The 25,156-nt window shown below is 41.2% G+C and overlaps 1 protein-coding gene and 1 pseudogene across 2 annotated transcripts in view; one reads left to right on the top strand and one right to left on the bottom strand.

Moving 5' to 3' along the window:
- CHCHD3 (coiled-coil-helix-coiled-coil-helix domain containing 3) overlaps positions 1-24,238 on the bottom strand; it is a 297,752-nt gene extending 273,514 nt beyond the window's left edge. For both annotated transcript variants that reach the window (XM_033195050.1, XM_033195051.1), the window contains exons 1-2: positions 23,878-24,238; positions 12,485-12,572 (exon numbers count right to left, since the gene is read on the bottom strand). In XM_033195050.1, the coding sequence (XP_033050941.1) occupies positions 12,485-12,572; positions 23,878-23,958 (169 nt within the window). In that variant the 5' untranslated portion in view covers positions 23,959-24,238. The remainder of the gene's footprint in view (positions 1-12,484; positions 12,573-23,877) is intronic.
- Positions 24,239-24,848: 610 nt separating this feature from the next.
- LOC117073828 lies at positions 24,849-24,947 on the top strand (annotated as a pseudogene).
- Positions 24,948-25,156: the final 209 nt, after the last annotated feature.

Here is a 25,156-nt window from a genome sequence, read left to right as displayed (position 1 = left end):
AAGATGTCACAACAGCAGTGTATGGGCTCAATCCCATGAGATTCCCAGAGAAGATAACATGTTATCAAGAAAAATTAAAGAAACATATTGTACTCAATGAATATCTTTGCTGTTCCACAAAATTAAACAAAAGCTACTTAGCTGGCCTCATTTTTCCTACTAAGGAAAAAGAAAACAGGTAATTGGCCTTATTTTTTACTGTAAGTGTGCAGGCACAGTTAAAGCCATCTCTTCTTGCTAAAAGCACAAGTTTCTTTTTTTTTTTTTTTTGAGATGGGGTGTCACTCTGTCACCCACGCTGGAGTGCAGGGATGCAAACATAGTACACTTCCAAGCTCGACCTCCTGGGCTCAAGCAATCCTCCTGCCTCAGCCTCCCAAAATGCTGGGATTACAGGCCTGCGCCACAGCACTGAAAAGCACAAGTTTCAAGAAGGGAAATGAATTGAGGGCTGCTAGAGGTATTCTGTTAAAACAATTTGTTTAAATAATTATAAGGATGATATTCAGAATCAGTAACCTAGACGGTTGCATAACAAAACAATGTTTTTGGGGGAGCTGTTGACCTTAAATGCTGCTTTAATATTTTTTATTTAAATCAAATGTATCCTGATTTTAGTAACTGATTTTCATTTCATTTCTCAGGTCCATTCTCAAAACTGACACACAGCAATCAATATTTTATCTTGTTGTTTAAAGTCATGAGATGACCACTATGTCAACAAAAAAACAAATTGCATCTGAAGAATTTAGTGTAACTACCAAATGAAGCCAATAGGACATCGTTATTCACATTCCCTGTGACTGTAGCACACAGTGATGAGGTGAAAAGGAAGCACTGGGTAAAAGCCCATATGAGCTAAAGCAAATTCTAGAGGTTTTCTTGGATCTTTTTTAGTTAGGGCTCCTCAGATGCTTCTGTGTGTCTGAGCACACAGGGAGCTCCCTGAGCTAGCTCCCTGGTCTCCCAGTCGTCCCCACACTGGGAGACTGGCCCAAGCATTGGGCCTTCCTTCCAACCCCTACCCAGAAGCCAAACCAAACCGCAACCCTCCTGGGCTTCCAGACACCAAAGACCCCAGACTTCAAAGAGCGGGCCTCAGAGGCTTGAGGAAATGAGTGATGGCAGAAAGACCACTCTTTCAAGAAGAAAATAAGCTACAATCCTCAAGTGAGAAGCTGATATCCGGCATGAGAACAGCCGCACAGGAGAAGATACAGTGAAGAGAAGCCCAACTCTCAAGTGTCCCAGAGTTTTGACAACAGGAAGAGAGCAGGGGATTCTACTAGAAAAGGGAGTCGGGGTAAGACCTGTTTTTCTAAGCTAGGGACCTACCTCTAGACACCCTAACCAAACCTCACCTAAAACTCCTAACCTAAAAATTCCAGGGGGCAAAGGTACTAATGTCAGATTAACTTCGACCCCAATGGAGGAGGAAAATGAGGAGGGTAGCAGGAACTGAGTGGGAGGGTCCAAGAAGGGAAAATCCCAGCTCACTTCGGCACTCACCAAAACTTGGCAAGTCTACACAGATGATTTCCTTTCTAAATTAAATTAATAACTAGGAGGAGGACATGAACCTCCACATCAATGTTTCCAAATCCAGAGCCCTGCTCCCTAGCTACTCCTCCACAAACTCGTAGTTTTCCCCAGATGGGACTCAAGAAAGTGCCTCTTCCAAAAGGGCTTCCTTGGGTCTGCTACGACTGAGACCTGAGACTGGCATTATATAGGCACCATCAGGAGCCTGGTGAAGACACTCACACCCATGCCCAGTGGAACCAACCTAAGAGAAAGACCTCTTTTCCTGCTTGACACTTAGTGGACACAGGCACTTGTACATATCAGGCTTCATTATCTGATTTGCTTTAGCTCATGCATTCCACAAACATTTATGAGGCACCTAACTCTATAATACAGTCACTGTGGCTGAGCGTACAGAACATGGGAAGTGAACATTCACTTCTTTCAAAGGCTTATAATCAAATGGGAAAAATAGACAAGTAAACATGCAATTACAACACAATGAAGTACATACGATTACAAGGATCAGTAGTAAAGAGAACTAGTAACACAAGAAAAGGAAATTCTTCCAAATGGTATCAACTTGGAAGGTCCACACTGAGAAGATGAAGAAATGGCTCTTGAAGGAAATCTCCTCGACCCTCTGAGACTTCCTCTTTTCCTGCTTTGCCTAATTACCTGGCCTCAACAGGTCAACATTTACCTGCAGCGAACACACACAGTCCTATAACGGCTTCTCACCTAGGCAAAGAAAGGTCAGCACCAAAGCAACGGGGAGTGCTGGAGGAAGTGCCAGAAGAGGAGGTCCTGGGAGGACCAATGAGAAAACAGAAGCTGTGGGATCTGGAGGAGAGGGGTGTGTGATGGGCAGTGGCAGCACCACGTGACGTGTGGTACGAGAGACATGCACAGGGTGCCACAGGCCCACACAGGAGGGGCGTCTCACCAGGACTGGGTCTCAGGAAAAGCTTCCTGGGGTAACTGGTTTCTAGGCAGGAATCTGAACAATGAGCAAGAGTTTGCCAGATGAAAGGCAGGTAAGAGGTGAGATACAGTTGGGGCAGGGCTAGAAGTTGGAACAGTGTTCAGACAGAAGGAACAACATGGTCAAAAACCCAAAAGGAGGCCAGGCTTGATGGCTCAGGCCTGTTAATTCCAGCACTTTGGGAGGCTGAGATGGGTGGATCACCTGACGTCAGGAGTTTGAGACCAGCCTGGCCAACATGGTGAAACCCCATGTCTACTAAAAATACAAAAAATTAGCCGGGCGTGGTGGCGGGCACCTGTAATCCCAGCTACTAGGGAGGCTGAGGCAGGAGAATCACTTGAACCCGGGAGGCAGAGGTTACAGTGAGCCAAGATTGAGGCACTGCACTCCAGCCTGGGCAACAACAGCAAAACTCTGTATCAAAATTAAAAAGCTCAAACGGATAAGTCTGAGGATATGCAAGAACTTCAATATGACTAGACAAAGAAGTTCAACATGACAGACAAAGGTCTGTCTGCCAGCAAGGTCCTGTACAAAAGCAGTATATGGGCTCAATCCCATGAAATTCCCAGAGAAGACTAGAGCAGGAGATGGATTGTATAGCACCTTGCTGTCTATGTAAGAGATTTGGGCTGCATCCTAAGAGGAAGGCCGGGACGGGGTGGAGGGCTCAAGTTTCTAACAGAGGAATGGCATTAGTTTCATGCTTTGGAAAGAAACTAGGGCTGCAGTGAGAATAAACCAGGGAATGAAAGACTAAAGGCAGGCACCCCAAGCAACAGTCTGTCAGGGCAATGCAAGAAAAAGATGATAGTGGCCAGACTAGGGCAATGACGCCAGGGATGGGAGAAACTGAAAAAGTTAACATCATAAAATGGGAAATGCAGAGCAAGGCTGTACTGCTCATCAAATACAGACAAGGTCTGTGAGTGACCCTTGCAGGACTATAGCAATAATGGGTGTGGACAAGCAAAAAAAAAAAAAAGCCCTATGAGAAAAGAGCAAGGTGCAAGTGCACGAAGTGAGGAAGAAAGCAGCAGCACTCACTCAGCTGACAAAGGAAAGAAGTCCTGCCAACACAGTGAGTACACAGGAGCTGGTTGCTGGCATCCGTGTACTTGCCTGCCATGCAATCTGTGAGATGTTCCAAACACCTTGTATCTTTATAGTAATGTGAGTTATCATGACTACCCTGGAACCGAAAGTAATTTCAAGTCCCAATCATTCGATGCTGGCTAATTAAAACCCATATTTCAATTAACCGCTCATTCAGGGGAAGCAGGGCATACAGAACCAGAATATTGTCATAAGCATGCCATAGCAATTGGGTGACAAAGTTTGGAGAGCCTTACTATAATGATCCACATGGGTTCCCGAGGCTTTTCAAGGAACACTCAAGTGCAGTGACAGCTGTCAACAAAGTGTCAAGTAGCCCTGGGGGCAGAGAAGGTTTAAAAGGGGGACTTAAAAGCACTTACTGTTCCCTGGTAGCACTGATTTGGCCTAATACAGAGAACTATAGGAGTGACTCTGAATAAACCAGGGAGGCAGGAGAGAGTAAAGGGAAGAAGTGAAATGCTAGATCAGATCTTACTTTTCAGAAATTTTTTTTTTTTTAACAAGGGAAAACATCATCATCAACAACAATAACCTACTATTTGGCTGACAGCTGGAAAGTCAATGGATTGATTTTGAATCTCTCTGCTTGCAATAGGAAAATGTACATTTGAAACTCCCTTGGACAACTTATTATATAAGAGATATGGGCCATCCAGATGATGCTCTCAAGTCTGTCAAATTACAAGAAAGGCAAAAATATTGTTAATATTGTTTACAACAAATGTATGAAATTTAAATCAAAAATAGTATTTCTACGTATATGTCCTATGCTTTATATTCTATTAGTTTTGCTTGAATAACCAATGCCGTATTTTATTTTATAAATCTTGAAGCGTGATTACAAAATTTATATCACTGTTTTATCTAGTTTTCTTAATATAGTTTTGGTGACACCCATGATTTGCTTGGTTATGCCAAGTAACAACACTTGTTCTGTGGGAAAATACAATCCACTAGCCCGTAATTGCATTTAAAGTTAGTGTCCAGAATCTACGGCAGCAAAACTGGGGAGCTTCTTTAAAACAGCATCTTTTTCCCCTGCTGTCATTGAAATTACTGGGTCGTAACTCCTGAGTTAATTTCCAGCTCCTGAGTACTGTGACTCTACGACATTACTATATTTCTAATCTACATTATACAACGTACCCAACAGAACAGCTGCTTCTTTCTAGTAACTTAGGGGCAAGTAGGTAGTGTCCGGCCCACTTGACTTCATACCACCTAGAAGCACCAATGCAAAGTAAATTATGCTGCTTCAGTCACAAGGGCAGGGACCTCTGAAGACACAATATAAAGTAGCTGAAGCCAGTGGTTAATCCATTAACTAGGAAATCAACGGGCGGGAGTTCCTAGTCACAGAAAACGATCGGAAGGTGTGACTCACTAACATTTCAGAACCTACCAAGCTTTATCTCTAGTTCATTCCCTCTCCCACTGAAGCACTTTCTTCATTTTACTCCCTTTTGACCATTCCAAAATACCACAAAATACAAACCACACTGCTAATGACAAGAAAGGAAGTTTTCTTTTTTTTTTTTTTTTTTTTTTTTGAGATGGAGTCTCACTCTGTCGCTCGGGCTGGAGTGCAGTGGCCGGATCTCAGCTCACTGCAAGCTCCGCCTCCCGGGTTTACGCCATTCTCCTGCCTCAGCCTCCCGAGTAGCTGGGACTACACGCGCCCGCCACCTCACCCGGCTAGTTTTTTGTATTTTTTAGTAGAGACGGGGTTTCACTGTGTTAGCCAGGATGGTCTCGATCTCCTGACCTCGTGATTCGCCCGTCTTGGCCTCCCAAAGTGCTGGGATTACAGGCTTGAGCCACCGCGCCTGGCCGAAAGGAAGTTTTCTATGCCCTCCTCTCAATTTTAAAATAAAGTCAGCCTAAAGGTTTCTGGATTCTCAAAAATAAATCCAACATAGAGATGAATCAAGTAGCACAGAGAAAAGGTGCCCTCGGCCTGGGGAGAAAGTACTGAAGCGTGAGTCAAGGACTGCCACTATCCATTCATGGAGCCATAGTTACCATGTCCAGCCAAGTCCTCCTCTGCCCTGCCACTCTTCCTAGACCAGGCAGCGGCTGACCTTCCCGATCCCTAGTTTCCAACTAACGTCCTTTCTTTTCCTTATCCTTCCAAGGATCCACTTGCTTCATTCCCCTTCCCTGCTCAGAACTCATCCGTTACACCCTAGACTGCCACGCTGTCTCATGCAGTTGAGGGCAACTTTCTTTACTTGTTTATTTATTTATTTTTGCAATAGGGCCAATTACAGTCAAACAAAAATGCTTATAGGGCTGCTTCTTTACTAAACTGAAGATGAAAATGGCTTTATTTAGTACTATGGCAGAAAATACATATTCTTACCACTCTGATTTGTTTATCGGACATAAAAATATCAGTAAGAAAACCGGCACTATATTTTTAAGAATAAAAATGTTACTAATATCTGGGTATATCTGAAGGTGCAACTAATGTAACTTTCTAGTCTTGCATCCTAAAATGAGTTGGAACACCTCCGTAGCTGCCCAGGCCCTATAGGATAGAATTAAACTCATTGACTTCAACCTACCCACCCATGAGACCCTACAAGAAACCTTTATCTGAATTAATCTGGTCTGTGTGCTAACTCTACCAGGATTACCTTCTACTCTAACCCCCCTCCCGTCCCACTTAGCCTCAAGTTTGGCTCAAGTTCACTTCCCCTGATGCCAGGCCTGCCTGCCAAAGCTCCTGATGCTCTTTGTCTAAATTTCTAAAGCATTTTCCACACCTCTTATACATTCTATTTCACTCACGTATTCATTCTAACAGAGAAAGCAACTAAACTAGTACTCATTCACTACACTGTAACATTAAATATGCTTAGACCAAACTAGTAATTCCTTGAAGGTCAAAGATGGTGGCAATGCTACCACTTGTTGACTGATGGAACTAACCATGAAGTTCTTCAACCCTAGACCATTGGCAGATTTCTTTTTCAGAGCAGAATATGCTGACTTAGAGAATTAGATTTAATGCCTTTAATTCAACAGTAATTACGTTTCTTACCATTAGGAACAGTCAGGCAAATCATCCATTATGGCCCACGAAAAAAGTACAGAATTGAGACACTGGCATCGACAAAGTTTCACATATTAAAAGTTGGAAACCTAGACGTTCAGTTCTTGTAACTCGAGTCAAAGGAATAAGCTTATTTTCTCTGAACTCTCCCTACAGTGTTACGTCTAAATGAGCCTTAAAGAGCCGTTTTAAAATAACTAGGAGGGCCAGATTCCGGGAGAAAAATACACAGAACTTATAGATGAATCTATTTCCCAAAATTGGCTGTTTAGTTTAGGCTGTGCTATTTCCTGCTCAAATTGGTTTCCTGCAATTTGTTAAGGCTGCCAAATACTTAGTGATCTCAGTGATATACTTAACACAAACTGGCAAATCTTTGTTATTTTTCACAATGACGAGAAATTTACAGAGAAACTTCTACAGTGAGGACAATAATAAAAGTTAGGTCATTTGTCTTGTTTTTTTCCAGATTCATCATTTTTATCTGGTTGCCAGTAGCTTACGAAAACAACAAAACATCTCCTAATATCATTTCCTGTCTGTTCCTTCGTATTGATTCGCAGACAGTTTCTTCAGCGGTAGGGTCAACCATGAGAGGCCTGACCTCATTATAAGCCAGAAAAACTAAAAGATCAGGTGGGAAAGGAAACAATCTATACCCAAAATTGATTTTTTAAAATCAAAAGATGCAAGATGTTAATGAAAAGGTAAGTTTATAACTATATGCAATGACATCTCCTTATGTCAGCCTAAGAAGAAAATTATCTGGTGTAAAAGCAAACCAATACAGTTGAGATAACACAGCAGAAAATTTGAGGCAGCAAGGACACAGTTAAGTTCTTTAGAGCACATTCATTTATTAAAGTGGCATTACAATCTGCTGTGTGTCACACAGTGTATTATTTTACCCAGCTTTACATGCAAATACTTATTGCAACGAGCCATTGATCTGATTCAAGGTTTAGCAAAAAAATTATATTTTTTATGAAAAAAAGTTTCAGTAAAAGTCTTCAGAGGAACCCACCTTCTTATAGTATAAAATGTATTCTCAAAACTATTTTTATGACAAAATTGAGTTCCTATATACAGAAATCCTAGGGCTCTCAGTTCATCAAATACACTGCCCTATATTCACATATACGAATAGCCTAGGGCTGGTATGACTAAGAGTCCTGTGAGAAAGAAGGCTTTGTAATAAATACTTAAAATTCAACTCACATTTAATATATAATTTACTTCATACTGAAAAATGTAAAAAAAGCGAGTGACACTTTTATCAATACACTTTTGTAGGCTTGAAAAATTATTTCATAACACATCTAAATTTTAAATCATAAGAAATCTATTATTGAGTACTAACTAAAACCCCTAAATGAGACAAACTCAGAACAGAACATAAATTTTCAGGCTTCCTGCTTTTATAAATCAATTTTTTTAATTCTAAGAAGAATAAATCTTTGTTAATTTACACATAGTCGAACTGCATTCTTAACCTAAAGCAAGATCACTTCAAAATAGTACGCTAAATCTTAGTTCTTTTCTTGGGTTAGGTTGGAATGGGTGAGAGAAATCATGTACTCAAAGAACCTGTCCTATGAGCCTTGTTGAGTCCTTTTCACATCATGGTGCAGACAGAAGATAAAAAGCACTGGTGTATTCTAGATCACAGCTATGCAACACAACGGTCTGCAATAACAGAAATGCCCTATATCTGCACTGTCCAGTATGGTAGTCACAAGCCACATGCAGTTACTGAGCATAAAATATGAGTGCAACTTGGGAGCTGAAGTTTTCATTTGATCATTAACTTAATTTTCACTTAACTTTGAAGAGCCACATGTGACTAGTGGCTTCCATTTGGAGAGTGTAGTTCTAGCCTGACCACTAAAACACAAGATGGCATACTTGTTTTTTTCTTTTGAGATGGAGTCTCACTCTGTTGCCCAGGCTGAAGTGCAATGGAGTAATCTCGGCTCACTGCAACCTACACCTCCCAGATTCAATCGATTCTCATGCCTGTCTCCCGAGTAGCTGGGATTACAGGCATGTGCCACCACGCCCAGCTATTTTTTGTATTTTTAGCAGAGATAGGGATTCACCATGTTAGGCAGGCTGGTCTCAAACTCCTGACCTCAGGTGATCCACCCACTTCAACCTCCCAAAGTGATGGGATTACAGGCATGAGCCACCAAACCCAGCCCACAAGACAGCATTCTAAGAGCTTTCAGTGCCCAGGCTGGTCACAGCTGGTCATGGACCACAGAATTCATCAGTCATTTCAAATGGGGAGTGAGAAGGGATGGGTCCCTCAGCAAAACCAGAGCTCTTCACATCAGTGTCATGCTCTTCGGGCCAGACACACCACAGAACTCACAGAAAATCTCCTGACCCATCCCCACTCTCTCAAAGTGTCAAAACAACCCACGAAAGAAAACATTTTCTCTCCTTCCACTCACTATTTGAGAGCCAGTATGGGAAAAATTGAGAACAACCAACAATCACTTATAGACAACAGGTTCTTTCCTTAATTCAAGCAGAACATCACTAAAAAGCAGCTCCTTTGTTCCAACTAGTTTCTGTCATATCCTTTCTAAAGCAAGATGTCATTCAAATTAAAATAAGACAAAGTGGTTAACAGCATTTGCTCTGGAGTCAGACAAACTTGAATGTAACTCTCATCTCCTTTGCTCACCAGCTATGTGACTTTGGGCAAAATAATTATCACTTCAAGTGTCAGTTTCCTTCTACGTAAAATGGGTTATCACAGGTCCTTCTTCCTAGGGTTACAAGGATGAAATGAGATAAGACATACACGGGATTTAGCAGAGTACCTACCATGTAACAAATTTTGTTTAAGTGTCATCTGTCATTACTTCAGTATATTGAATCATCATCATCATCACCCTCACTCCTTAACACAGGAGGTAGGAAAAAAAATCTACCTACAACAAATCATACTTTAGGACAAATTCCAATTTTAAATGTATCCATACATCATCATTCTTTTTTCAACACCAAGAAAATGTTTTAATTAAACTACAGAAACAATGGGTATAGCATAGAATATTCATAAGCAAAAAGATACACCACATCGTAAGTACTTACAAAGTTACAAACCATTTGCTTCCTTAACATTTTCCATATTCTAAGTTCATACATGTAGATATGAACAGATTCACCATTTTGAGGAAGAGGAGGAAGCAAGAGTACATTTATCGTCAGCTAGATGTGCTCACTGTATGCAATGGTATTTTTTTTTTTTTTTTTTTTTTTTTTGAGGCGGAATCTCGCTCTGTCGCCCAGACTGGAGTGCAGTGGCCGGATCTCAGCTCACTGCAAGCTCCGCCTCCCGGGTTCACGCCATTCTCCTGCCTCAGCCTCCCGAGTAGCTGGGACTACAGGCGCCCGCCACCTCGCCCGGCTAGTTTTTTGCATTTTTTAGTAGAGACGGGGTTTCACCGTGTTCGCCAGGATGTTCTCGATCTCCTGACCTCGTGATCCCTCCGTCTCGACCTCCCAAAGTGCTGGGATTACAGGCTTGAGCCACCGCGCCCGGCCTGCAATGGTATTTATATGCAAGGCCCGAATGACCAGAAGTGCAGTTGTTGGGCATTTTAATAAACTGGACAGCCATTTGTTTCTGCACGACAAGGCATCTTCTTAAGCCAAAATATTTGATAAACTTAATTTCGGTATCTCCTAAGTTTCTTTTATACTATGTTTCTACCTCCCTTATAGTCTTGTTGTATATGTAGTTTATCTGCCAAAAAAAGAACTTTTTCCTATTTTTGCATCTTTTCAAAATACCTGGTTTACTTATTTGCATAACAGAAACATTCAATAAATGTCACCTGAATTAAATGTATAGAACTCTCCAAAATGAACAAAAGTAGCTACTTTTAAAATGGATAATGCCCGTAAATTAATTCAACAAACAATAAGCACTTACCAAGAAGCAGGTACACTATCCTAGGAGCTGAGAATTCAGCTGTGAACAAACAGATGAGGAACAAGTTCCCTGGAGCTTATCTTCCAGTGAAGATAGCAGTCACAGTGAATAAGTAGAGGAAGGGTGATAGGAGATGATGAATAATGTGATGATATTGGAAGGCAGACAGGGACCAGTCATGATATATGATGGAAGCCCAGGGAAGCAGCTCAGACTATATTCTACGTACCATGGAGAGCCACCACTGGGACACGACTTGACCTGATTTGCTTTTCTTCAATAGATTGTGAGGACTTCTGTGTGCACAGCACAGGGCGGAGGACTGGAAGCAGGGGGCCAGTTAAGAGACTTCTGCAGAAGACAATGGTTATCTATCTGGATTGGAGCTATAGCAGAGGAGATGGATGCAAAAGGAACATATTTAAACATGTTTTAGAGATGGAGTTGACAAGACTAGCTAACAGTCTGATGTAAGGAGTAAGGAAAAAAGAAAACAAGGATGAATCCCCAAGAAGGGGCTTGACTACCTGTGCCATCTACTGGGAAAGACAGAGAAGAAAAGTAAGCCTGGGAGTGAAAATAAAGGTTGATTTTGGATATGTTAAGTTGAGAAATCAGTAAGGGGAGATTTCAAGTAGGCAGTTGTCTATTATGTCTGGAATTTCAGAGAAAGGTCAGGGCTACAGATATAATTTTGGGAGTCACAAGCATCTAGATAATGATTTCAAAACCGTATATTGGGACAAGATTACTTAGTAGAAATCAACAAAGAACCCTGGACTGAGTTGCAAGTAGGGTGGAAGGAAAACCAAGAGTGTGGTCCAGAAGCCGAAAAAAGGGTTTCTAACAAGGAAGGCATACTCACTTTCTATCTAGCATTAACTAACTGTGAATCCTCAACTCTAGTACTAAACAAGAAGCTTCAAAGGGGTAAGAACTATTTCTTAAAATACCTTGGTACCCTCTCCTCTAAACATATCAGAAGCTCAATTCATGTTTACTGACTTAATGATTAGTAAGCGGGGGGGTGGGGGAAACAATTGGCCCAAGTGAATGCCATTTGGGCAGGATCTCATCTTTCTCAATTTCACAGTCTATAGACAGATTTCCCCTTTCTGATAAGTACAGGAAAATCTCACTTAATCCAAAATTAATTATCCCAATTATTTTCTTGTTGCCATTTCACAATAAATAGCATATCTATCCATCAACTGGGCAGTATCAAGAACAGTACTGGACACATAGCTGGTGCTTAGTAAAATATTGGATAAACAGATGAGTGTGGCAGAAGAGAGAAAAGGGAGAAGAAACAACATTAAGTCTCTTACCCAGCAGGACCTACAGATAAAATTAGGCTTAATAATTCTTTATGGATTCCATTTGCCACCATATTTCCATCAATAACTGACTGTGACAAACTAAATCTTTTATAAACTTAGAAGAAATTTATTAGAAAATAAAATCATTTGGAACCCTTCACAATTTGAAAATAGCAAATCAATATTTTCTAAGTTCAATTTTTTTAATAAATATTTATTCCTAAATCTCTAATATCCCTATAAGCAATCCATTTTATACAAAAAGATATAAAGTAACTTTCCAAAACCTAGTAGAGGATTCAGGAGTGGGAAGAGAAAACAAAATGTTCAAAGACTGTTTGAAAATAGCTTCATTCTTAGTACAAAACATTTTAAAAGAAACCCCGATACTGAGTTCTAATATTCCTTATAAAAAGCTAAACATCCAAATAATGAAAGACAGAATGCTAGAGAACTTGACTATTGAGTCAACTTTTTCCACTTATAATTTTTCTCCTAAAAACCCTAAAATTAAAATTCAGCAATACCTGAGGCACCATAAGCACCAGAATACCGCGGAGACTTCGAACCAGATGGAGAGGATTCCTTCATTCGATCAATCACATTTTCCGAAAGCTGGAAAAGCAACATCAAAATAAAATCAATTATAAAACAGCAAGAATGAAAACCAATGCAATAACATCCAAGTAATTTAGTCATCCATATCCATACATATGACGAATGGCCTAAAGAAATTAGGCTAAATCTAACAGCCATAAAACCAGAAGGAAGAATAATTTTAAGATTTCAAGAGGCACCCCACAGCACTGCTCCTTTATTTTCTCTAATGCACTGCTAATTGTTCATTATAAATAACTACACTGTTCATTTTATACTGTGCACAAAATTGTAATCTCTGAGGAAATGTATGCTATCTAAACTTCAACTTTCCTCCCCTAAACCTACACACTTATTTATGCATTAATGGGCCTTAGCTCCTTCTCTCCCTCTAGTCCCGAAGGAAAGTGTTCCTTCCCCCCTCCCCCGCCCTCCTGTTCAAAGCTAACCACATACAATCGCTCTTTCAACAGATTTCATGATGCATCGACTATGTGCCAGAAACTAGGCTAGATTCTGAGTATTCAAAATTATCAAGTGCTTAAAGCATAATAGAATAAACAACCATCAGGCATTTAAATATAACACGAAGAGTGCTACCTGAGTGAGTCAGCATGTAATGGAAGTATACAGAAACCATAATGGGCAGCACATGTAGCCAGGCTGTGAAGACAGGGCTGGAGAAGAGGATTAGGGAAGATTTACAAGGTAAGGATGCGTAAAAGTTAGGAAGAGATGCAATGGGATCAAAGTGCTCCTGGGCGAGAAAAATCACATTAAAGTACAGATGAGAACCAGAATTTGCCACCGTTAGACATACAAGTGGAGATATCAAGTAGGCAGCTGGCAATAAAGCAGAGGCTCTGAGGAACACCCAGGCCTGCGGATTTGAGAGTCATCATTCCCACAGTTACTATTGCGTCATCCTTTTTTATTTTCTTATAGCACTTACCATTATCTGATATTTGCCTTTCACTAGAAAGAAAGCTCCATGAAAGCAAGGATTTGGCTGTCCTATCGCTATATTCCCAGAGCCTCACTAAGCCTAGTTAATTGAATGAATGAATGAAACAATATGAATAAATGGCTGAACCAAGAAAGTGGAAGGGGGCATAGTGAAAGAGAAGGTGGGGAGGGAAGGTAGAGATTCCAGATTTTGAGGATTCTTAGTGAACTCTTCAATTGAAACAGTTTGAACTTGATTCTGAGGGTACCTGAGCACTACTGAAGGATGTGAAGCAGGGGAATGGCACAATCAGATTAACACTTTAGGAAAATCACTCTGGCTACAGTGTAGAGAACAGATTGGAGGGGGACAAGAACAGAAGTGGGATCCCTGAAGGAGACTAAAGGACCAATTAAGAAGCTATTAAGCATATGTCCACACAAAGACTTGCACAGGAATGTTCATAGCAGCATTATTCATAAGAGCAAGAGTGGAAATAAACACATGTCTATCTACGGTGAATGGATAAACAAAATCTTACATATCCATACAACAGAACACAACTCAGCAGTAAAGAGCAGTGAAGTTCTGACATATGCTACAGTGCAGATAGACCTAAAAATCATTAAGCTAAGTGAAAGAAGCAAACACAAGCGCCCACATTGAATGATTCTATTTATATGAAATATATGAAACACCCAGAAAAAGCATCCCTATAGAGTAGATAAGTAGTTGCCTAGAGCTGGGGTGGGAATAGGGATTAACTGTACATGGGCACAAGAGATCTTATTGGGATGATTAAAATATTCTAAAATTGGCTTGTAGTGATGTTTGTACAACTCAGTAAATTTATCAAGTGTTGAATTGCTACTTGGGAGGCTGAGGAGGGATGATCGCTTGAGCCCAGGAGGTCAAGGCTGCAATGAGCTGTGATCATGCCACTGTGCTCCAGCTTGGGCAACAGAGCAAGATCCTATCTAGCAAAAAAAAAAAAAAAAAAAGCGTTGGAATGTAAACTTAAAATAGGTGAATTTCATGGCATGTAAATTACTCTACAGTAATTTACTTTAATAAGCTTTAAAAAGAAAAAAACTATTATGGTAATCCAGGGGAGAACACACTTAAAAGGTATTTAGGATTTAAAATACTAACATTCACTGAGTGCTTATTATGTGCCAGGCGCTACACTAAGCTAGGCACTTCACTTACTTACTCCTTCACAGGCCTATGAGATAGATATTTTTATCTCTCTATTTTATAGGCGAAAAAACTGAAGCATAGCCGGATTAAATAACCGGCCCCGGATCAGATACTTTATCAGTAGCAGAGGAAGGATTCAAACCCAAAAAGTCTAAGTCTCAAGATCCCACTCAAACATCCCTCAGCATCACTACCAATCTCTGAGTGGATGTGGGAGTAAAGCGGAAGTCATCAAGGAAGAGCCCAGGATTTCCATTTCAAGTAACTGAGTGATCCTCCTCCTGTATCAAGGGTCTTCTTCCCATTTCCACTTCCTGAACTCACCACGATCTGGTTTTTACCCTCAGTGCAACAGTGAACATCCTCTGGTAGAAGTCACCAATGACCAAATAACTTTTGATATTTATGTAAATCAGTATTTCATATTTACAAAACGTCTTATTTATATGGCTTACCTTTAACATCTAACACCTCTGGCCATTCCCCTCTTCTGGAAAGTCTTCCCTTGGCTTTTCTGACATCCTGCTGTCCTGGTTCTCCTAGGACTCTGGCCACATCTTATCTCTTTTGCAGCTTCCCCTCTCCTGCCTACACTTCAATACTGAAGGGCCCAACATTCTGTCTTTTGCCCTTATTCTCTTCTTATTCTATGTGCTCTTGTACTGGTACTCTCATCCAATCTCTTGATTTCTAACTGCTGTTGATAAACTAATAAATTCCATTAATAAATGTATTCGCTCAAGCTTGAGACCTACATCCCAGAAGCCCGGTCTCCACACTGAACTGTCTAATGAAAACTTCCTTCCGGCAAACCAGAAGCACCTCACACCCAGTGTCCAAAACTGAACTCACGTTTGCCACAAATCTCTTCTTTCTCCTGCCTCCCTTACCTCATTAATGACACCACAAACACCCAGCTTCCTAAATTCAAACACAGGGCTTGTTCTCAACTCTTCTTTCTCTCTCCTTGTTAGCCATGACTTCATCAATCCCTAAATATTTAATAAATTCCTCTCTTCTCTCATCCCATTTCTCCTGCCCTAATTCCTGCTACCATCCGCCTAAAATGCAAATGTGATAATGGTAACTCCCTACTTCAAATTCTTCAATAGCTACTGTCTGTTTATAGAAAAATTCAAATTCTTTGTACAGCATTCAAGACTTCATCATTTGGTGATGGCCTAACTCTCCAACCTCAAATTCTACAGCTTTTTTTCCTTAGTATTTCATATTCTGTTCTACACCCATCTCCTTGCCTTTACACATGCCTACATTGCCTTCTCTCCTGGCCTCTTGGGAGGGAGTCACCTTTCAAGACCCAGTCTAAACATTCAAACCTTCACTGACCAAACCAGTTGTCCACTCCCTTCCAACCCTGCCTACCTAAAGCTACCATTCCTTGTACCCACTGTTCTTTTCTCAAACTTCCAATACAGTCCCAATGAAAGAACAGGTATTAGCCTTTCCACATTCACTTTTCTGCCTTTCCACTAGATTGCAAGCTCCTATATACTAAGTCATTCATTCAACAGATGTCTCCCAGGCCAGGTACTAATCAAGGCCCTGTGATACATCAACGAACTAAATAGTCTATACCTGAACTGTTACTTCTATCTCAGGGCCCAAACCAGAATGGACGTGAGATGGAAAAAAGAAAGGCTACAGATCAAATGCTGTGTGTGCTCTTTGAAGGAAAAAACTACAACTCCCTTTTCGGAAGACACAAAGACTTTCTATTTGAAAATGCCAGGGCCAGCTGCATCTTTCCAACAACTGACAGCCACTGGGAATGTTGCTGAAACTCATCTGCGAAGCTGAGATACATCCGAGGAAAATCCCTCTAAGACTGACTCAATTTATACTTGAAGAAAAAAGAGACCTTGAGTTTACTGGCAGCATCAAGACCAGAAGCAGTAATTCCCAATCTCTAGTCCAGTGCTCTACTATTAAATAACACACTCCTTCAATCCCATGCATGTAATAAAAATATATCACTTCCTCTTAAAGAGAAAAAAATGAGCTTTCATTTTTAGAATCTTAAAGCTATTTTAACTGATATATAATATACATAAATCTCAAAAATCAAGTGTTAGCAATAAGCTTTCATCTGAAAAGTTACTATTTTCATCTGAAAAAGTGAAAATATTTATCCCGAGAGATTTTGTGGAGGGATTTTAGTCTTTTGCACCATAAACTATAATTGACTACACAAGTATTTGCTAAAGCTATTACCCATATAGCTCCAGCCACAGGGACTTTTTATTTCATTTTGGTTCATTCTTATCAACTGGGTCTGAGCTTGTACTGACTCCTCCTCTGTAAGGTGCATGAGGACTAGGCCTACAGCTATTGCAGGCAGCAGCTGCCTAAGTCCTGGTATGGGTGGAGAAGGTGCTCATTTTTCTCTATCTATGTTCTCTGGGTAGTGGAAGTAGAATGTCTCTTTCAATCTAATCACTAATTTCTTGTTAACTTTTTTTTCTTTTTGAGGCTTCTCTGATGTCCCAAGTTGCTACTTAATGTCAAATTCTCACATCAATTCAAAACATTTCCCAGTGGGGTATTTGGTTATTGTTCAGTCAACTTATAAGCATGTGCCAAAGGAGTATACACTAAATCTACTGTAGGCTTCATAAACATACTGTAGGGTTGCCTTACTGAGAGTCCACCTTTCTCTTGTTCTTACAATCATTCAACAACTGTATCCTTAGGCCCTTCCAAAGCAGCACCCATGGCCATCTACAGTTGCACCTCTGCCAGCTCCAAGCACTATTACCCTATTCCCAGTCTGCTCACAGCAGTGTAGTTACGAGGCAATAGTCTTGCTGTGTTATCATCTGTATCCAAAGTCAGTGCTCTCTGAGCTGACCTTCCCATTGCAGTAGTAAGTTCAGACCTGCGGACTCACCTGATCTCCTCTGTGAACAGGAGTACTCACTCGTGAAGCAGCTGACAAGCTTTAGAGATGCTGACCAGGGTTATACACACAATCTGTAGCTGTAGAACAACTCATCTTTGTGATGAAAAATGACCCAAAATGGGGGTCCGTGGTACAACATAAGCTTCTGCAATGGCAGCCTCTGTGTAAGAAGTAACTTGCGGTTGGGTGTGGTGGCTCATGCCTGTAATCCCAGCACTTTGGGAGGCCAAGGCGGGCAGATCACGAGGTCAGGAGATCGAGGCCATCCTGGCTAACATGGTGAAACTCCGTCTCTACTAAAAATACAAAAAATTAGCCAGGCATGGTGGCACGCGCCTGTAGTCCCAGCTACTCAGGAAGCTGAGGCAGGAAAATCCCTTGAACCCAGGAGGCAGAGGTTGCAGTGAGCCAAGATCGCAGAGGTTGCACTGCACTCCAGCCTGGGCAACAGAGCAAGATTCTGTCTCAAAAAAAAAAAAAAAAAGTATCTTCCTCAGGAAACACATCTTTCCTGAACAGGGCACTTGTTTTAGAAAAAGCCTTTTCCTATATAATAACCTATACCTATGATACTTGCTTTCCAGACATCTCTGGAATCTGCATCAAGGCAAATACCAAGGGCAATTTACAGAAATTATTTGTAGCAAAGAATAGTGAAACAACATAACCCCCACACACATTGATACTGGGAATTACACCCTGAGGTCCACAGACTGAGTAGTCCATGGATCAATTACTCAACTGCACACAAAATTGTCGGCTTATTGCATGGTTCTGGCCAGAATCCACAGCTCACAGATCCACAGTGCTCTACGAATTAAAAGAACCACCATTCTAATATAAGGGGCAACCAAGAGAAGCACATCTGCCGATATTCAGCCCACTGAACTTGACTGTCCACCCTATTCTCTATTGCTCCTAAAGACAATAGGCAAACAGAGCTTGCCAAGTTTAAATTTTTAGTACTCACCACACCAATGTGCTCCACAGAGGGGGAAAGGGCAAGTGTCATCTCCTACAGTCTTCCCACTCATCTCTTCCTACCCAACTTGTTTGGTCTTATCCAAAATTCGTGCCAGAAACACCACCCACCAATCCAGAAGACAGAATTTTCTCAGAAACAGGAGATTGGGTGAGATGGACAAACAGAAAGTATTTTTACTCCCAGGGAATAGAGTAAAAAAAGAGGAACTCTCCAGTGGCCCTTCTAAGAGGTAAAGTTACGAGCCACATGAGACAAACAAATCAGCTTCCTGCCTCCAGAAGTTTCTCTTATCTTCTTCCAGATATGTCCTAGCAAATTGATTCAAGAACTCAGACCCATTTTTCTCTGTTGATCCTCCTTCCACTTAGCATAACTCATTTTCTGTGAGGATTAGTTTGCTTTACAATTACCTTTTTAAGACATAGGCTCCAAAAACTGCTACTATTATTTGGGAGAAATTACTCCCAAATAGTTACTTAAGAGAAAGGAGGAGAGGGAACCCATACACATGTTCATAGATATATATAAAATATGTAATTCTTAGCTTAGATTTGTGTTTCTTTACATTTGTCATTAGTAGAAACCATTATCTCTACCTTTATAAAATTCTAGACAACTTAAGATGGTACTCAGCCCAAAAACTTCATAGAATCTAAAGCTGAAAGAAACTAATCATCTACTACTTAACCAAATTGTACAATATTCCTCAACACTCCCAATGGCTGACCCAATTTGTAGTCTCTGATAACATACTCTCTTCGGAATCCTCAATAATACCCCATATTAAGTAATCTCTTCATTTACAGTCTCTCAACTGCCAACACTTCCCAAAGCATGAGTTATGTTCCATATTAAGTATCCATACTGCCATAACTGGCTCCTGTTAATTTCAGCTTGCAACTGTAAGGCCCAGCTGCTGACATTCGTTTATGTCTGGAAAGCATGATAAATATATCTTTGAAAATGATACTCACTGAAGTTGACATTTGCTCTAGAAGAGTTCACTCACAGCTTTGATGTTTCAGATAAACTTGCGAAAGATTGAGCTGTAAGCACACTTTCCAAGCAGGCACGGCAGGTGCCCACAAAAATCCTATCAACCACATGTAATTTGAGTAATGAAAATGCTTGGTCTTTCCATCTCTAGGAATTTAGTTTAGCCTTGCGAAGAGGGCAAGGCAAAAGACTGACCTTTCATCCAATCCATATGAGTAGTTTCAGATTCAAGTTGGAATCAGGCGTAAAAATACAAGTTATTTTTACAGAAGAGGTAAGAAAAGCTATCAGTTGCTAAGGATAAAGGGAAGAAACAAGACCCTACGAATACCATGAAAAATAACACCTGGTAGGTGAGAAGAAACTTTAAACTTAAAATTTGAAGTAGGTCCTTTCATAGATAATTAAGGACCTCAACAATATACAGAAACACAATCTATTAATAAATTCAGCCAGGTGTAGAGGCTCACACCTGTAATCCCAGCACTTTGGGAGGCCACGGTGGGCAGATCACTTGAGGTCAGGAGTTTGAGACCAGCCTGGCCAACATGGTGAAACCCCCCCCCCTACTAAACATACAAAAAAGTTAGCAGGGCATGGTGGCACATGCCTGTAATCCCGGACACTCAGGAGGCTGAAGTAGGGGAATCACTTGAACCCAGGAGACAGAGGTTACAGTGAGCTGAGATCGTGCCACTGCCCTCCAGCCTGGGCGACAGAGCAAGACTCATCTCAAATAAATAAATATTCAACATAGTTACCAAAAGCCTTATGTTGTTCACTAAATGTTATTCTTTAAACATTAAGATAAATGATGACTGAGCCTGGTGGAGTGGCACATGCCTGTAGTCCCAGAGAGTGGGGCAGGAGGATACCTTGAGCCCAGGAGTTGAGACCAGCTTGGGCAACATAGGGAGACTCCAACTCAAAAAGCTCATAATTGCCAACATATTTCTATTAAGGGAATGAACCCAAGTCATTATATGAAAAAAAAAAAATGAAGATGAAATTATAGACGCTCCTTGGTTTACAATGGATTTTGCTAAAGGTAATGCCAGAAGCTGAGTTTACTGAACGCTTGTCACTTCCACACCACTGTCAAAAAATCCTAAGTCGAACCATCCTAATAGGAGACCATCTGTACTATTTTTAACAGTGTAACAGAACACAGAATTAGTTTTCCAGTAGTGACTGACTCTGTTGAATTAATAAGTTTGGTAAACTTTCATTTCTTACAACCAATGACATAAATGCTAGACAACTGGGCAAAGTTGGAAAGTTTTCTTCAGCCAAGTTGAACTAACCCAACTGTAGTTCAAAACTGAAGTTTGGTGCCTCATTGGCACCATGTTCTAACAAACTAAGCTAAAAACAATCACTTATGTACATACTGAGAATGCAGTTTCTTATCCTTCCCCATGTCTCAGAAGGAAACAATGTGACTGTTTAAAGCCAAGAAAAATATAAACAAATAAAAACCATCTACAACAGACCTAGACAAAAAAACACCCTCAATTAGGATGTAATGCAAGACTCCCATTTCCCAGTCCATACCCTTTTAGGTACACCTGTTGGGGCACAACATGCTCTTATTTTTATTAAAATTTGAAGTTCACATAAGTTCACATGTCCATTCTTTTGAACAGCTCTAATAACAGCTACTACTCACAAGTGCAAACACTGTCAAAGTACTAGACACTGTGCTAGATACACATTATGTCAAATTCTCAAAGTAGGCTGCTTTATCCAGAAATACTAAATACGGAAACATGATGAAAAGTGACTTGTCCAGAGCTACTCAGCTAGGGAGAGGCAGAGACAGAATCCAACCCAGGTCTGCTTGGTTTCAAGGCACATGTTCTTTCCACTACATGGCACAGCATTTTCAAAGACTCTTATAACTTTGCATGTGAAAGGAACCCTATCATAATAATGGCTGCCTTTTTAATGAAAACCTACAATGTGCCAGGTGCTTTACATACCTTACCTCATCTTCTTACAACAACCAGTCAAGGGAAGGGATGGTATTACCCTTTATGTATAAGGAAATAATACGAGAAGAAGTCAGTTGTCAAAGGCCACAGGCTAATAAATACCTAACCTGCGATTTAAATGGATGTCTGCTTAATTCAAGCCAAGAAAAATACTAAGATCAACTGAAAACATTTACAAAAGACCAAGACAAAAACTACACAGGCAATCACGTTAAGTAATAAATATCTAACCTGAGATTTAAACTGTCTGTTTAATTACAAGTTGACACTCTATCATGAGCTCAAAGAAATCAGAATGACCTCTGTGTACCCAATACTTCAATGGATGTCACTTCTACAGGAAACTGCAACAGGCTAAGTATGGCTACAAGAAACTTACAGTGCCACCAGACTCACAGGATTTCAGGACTGGAAAACATCAGAGATCTGAGAGATATACTCAGTCCCATTATTTTGCAGATGAGAAAATTGAAGCTCAGGGAGACTGCAAAACACTCATGTAAAAGGAGATTTGAAGCAATGGAGACCAGCGCAAGGGCATTCCAGGTGAAGGGTATATTCTGAAGAAAAGCACAGAGGTCAAAATGAGCATGCCTGAACTGTAGCAATACAGATAAAATGTACTATATGAGAAAGAAAAACAAATGAAGAATGCTGTCAAGTTTATGACCAAAGGACATTTCTTTTTAAAAAACAAAAATCTTAAAAAGGTTTTTTAGACAATTTTTCCATTTTAATAGAATACATATCCCTGCTGTCACAGTTATTCCATCCAACCTTATCTAATATTTTATATGAATCTCTGTGCTGTGGCCACATTCTTTCAATTTTGTTTGCTCTTAGCACTGTATCTGTACTAACGCATGAGAATATGGATTTATACATTTTTTTCTAACCAATGTCTTCTCACCCAAAACTTATTTTGCTTTGTCTTTTAATTATTTTTCACCCTGAGTGGCATACCGAAGGCCTAATGGCAAGTCTTAAAATCTCTGCATAAAACTTAAAAGTTTACAGTAATTTTTTACTCCAAAGAGTACTAACTGAACCACAGTAACTCAAAGAATGCAGCCTCAGATATTTTATTACAAAATGTAGTACTACCATTAATTAGTATGATATAAAGAAAGGCTGGTCACAGACCAAAAACTGAGTTCAACAGTCTGAGTTTCTATAAAGAAAAGTTTAATAAATTATTCTCAAGGTAACAGTTTCAGAAGAAAAAGTTTTAAAACATTTTAAATATTTAAGAAGTTTTATTTCCTGGTAACAACTGTTAAAAATAATTTACAAATGTAATTTATTTACGCTGGTTGATAACAGAAAAAATATATAATAATTATTATAAAACTTTCTGAAGTCAAAATTGCTTTATTTACTAGGTTCAGGCATCATACGTCCAAAAATGTGAGGCTCCAAATTCAGGCGCAGCGGAGAGTGTGTTAATGAAGCTAGTGCTGGTATACTGACACCCTAGAGAAAAACCAGGTTTTCAGTTTATGTATCAGATGCATGCAAAGGGCATTTTTAAAAAGTACTCTGCAACGTTAGTCAGAAATGACTACATTACTTCCACTGGTCTGAAAAACTGCAAACCTATCTCAGCCCCTATCAGACTGGCAGACACTAGTCCTGAAGCAACTGGGCCTAGTCCAAAACTTCGGCGCAGCAGGTCACAGAGGAGGCGCCTGGGAAAGAGGAGATATCAAGTGAAAGTGAAGCAGGGAGAAGCCAGAAGCCACCCCAAGGAGGCCAGAAAAGACTGTGGAGGTGGGAGGGAGGATTACAGGGTGTGGGGAGCGGGCGGGAGGAGGGGGTGTTATCAGACGGAGGGCACTGAATGACACAAAACAAAGGCAATCCTTAAAATGCCAATTCACCCTGGGAGACAGGGTGTGAACAGTGGGAAAGCAGGGTTTGGGTCCTGAACCCGGGAGAACCATTTCACAGACAGGTACACTGAGCCACTGAGTTTCAAATACGGCCCTGCAACAAGTGAGCAGTACAGTTACGAGTAGATCGTGAGCCCTTGCAGGGTATAATTCAACCTGGCATTCCCCGCCCGCCCCAGCAGTGCCTAGCACTTGGCACACAACCAGGAACTATCTCTGAATGAATGTCCCACGTCTGGAAACTCTGGGCTTCTTCCCAGACATCTGGGCTTCTGGCCGTACAACGCTAGGGGCCGGGTCGGGAGAAACCAGGCTGAGCGGGTCCAGGGAAGATGGGGCTTTGGGGTCCGAGTCCGAGCACTGGCCCTCCGCCCGTCCACGGGCACTCACCCGGATGCCCTTCACCACGGTGATGTTCTCATTCTCGTCCGCCTCGAAGGTGACCCGGCGGGTGCTGGTGGTCCCACCCATGGCTCCGGTTCCTGACCCAGCGGAGACCTAGCGCGGAACCACGAGCACTTCGGGGCCCCCGCGCCCACACGCGCGTGAAAGGGCCTGGATTCTTTTCCCGCACAGCGGGAGCAAGGCCACGACCCCAGAAGCAAGGAGAAGGCGCCGGTCCTGAGCTCCCGCCTCCTCCGGTCACGCGCCACAACAAAGACGCCTCAGGTTGGCCGGAGATGCGAACTCCCCGCCTCTGTTCGGCGAGGGCGCCCGGATTGGTTCACCCGACCCGGATGCTATGGCAACAGGTGGTGTTTGATAAGCTTTCCCCGGAGTCCCTAGGTGTAGTGGGAACTGTGGTCCCGATCTGGCGCGGTGGGTGCTGGGACATTCTCTCCCCGCGCCTGAGCGCGCTAAGGGAGCACGGCATTCTGGGAGTTGTGGTTTTGACTCCCCAGACGCCTAACTGGGCAACTTTTGGAAGAGGTAATTCTAGAAATTTAGGCCACTGAGTTCAGAGACATAATCTGTCTTTCAAAGGGACTCACAGTTTAATGAGAGAGATGCATGATCCTAATGAAGCCATTCCTAGTGTTCTATACACAAATTCCTGGCTCAAAACTTAGCGTTTCATTACAGTCATGGGGTCGCTTAATGAAGACTAGTTCTGAGAAATGCCTCGTCAGGTGACTTTGTGATGTCTGTGGTTGTGCAAACATCATAGAGTGTACTTACACAAACGCAGATGGTGTAGCCTCCTACACCCCTGGGCTACTCGGTGTAACCTATTGCTCCTAGGCTACAAAGAGGTACAGCATGTTACTGTAGTAAATACTGTAGGCAATTGTAACACAGTGGTATTTGTGTATCCAAATATATCTAAACATAGGAAAGGTACAGTAAAAAACAGTGTAAAAGTGCTCGCTTTGACAACACATCTAGGACAATTTGAACAATACAGAGATTAGCATGGCCCCTGAGCAAGGATGACACATGAATTTCTAAAGCAGTTTGTTAAAAAAGAAAAAATCAAAGATAAAAAATGGTACTCTTCTATAGGGCACTTACCATGAATGGAGCTTACAGGACTGGAAGTTGTCCTGGGTGAGTCAGTGCGTGAGTGGTGAGTTGAATGTGAAGGCCTGGGACATGGCTATACAGTACTGTACCTTTTATCAACACAGTACACTTAGGCAACGCTAAATTTATTTTCAAATATTTCCAT

This window comes from Trachypithecus francoisi, unplaced genomic scaffold (assembly GCF_009764315.1).
Source record: "Trachypithecus francoisi isolate TF-2019V2 unplaced genomic scaffold, Tfra_2.0 Lachesis_group4, whole genome shotgun sequence".
Taxonomy (NCBI): Eukaryota; Metazoa; Chordata; class Mammalia; order Primates; family Cercopithecidae; genus Trachypithecus; species Trachypithecus francoisi.
The sequence above is the reverse complement of the archived record's forward strand: the minus strand, read 5'-3'. Positions and strand labels throughout refer to the sequence as shown.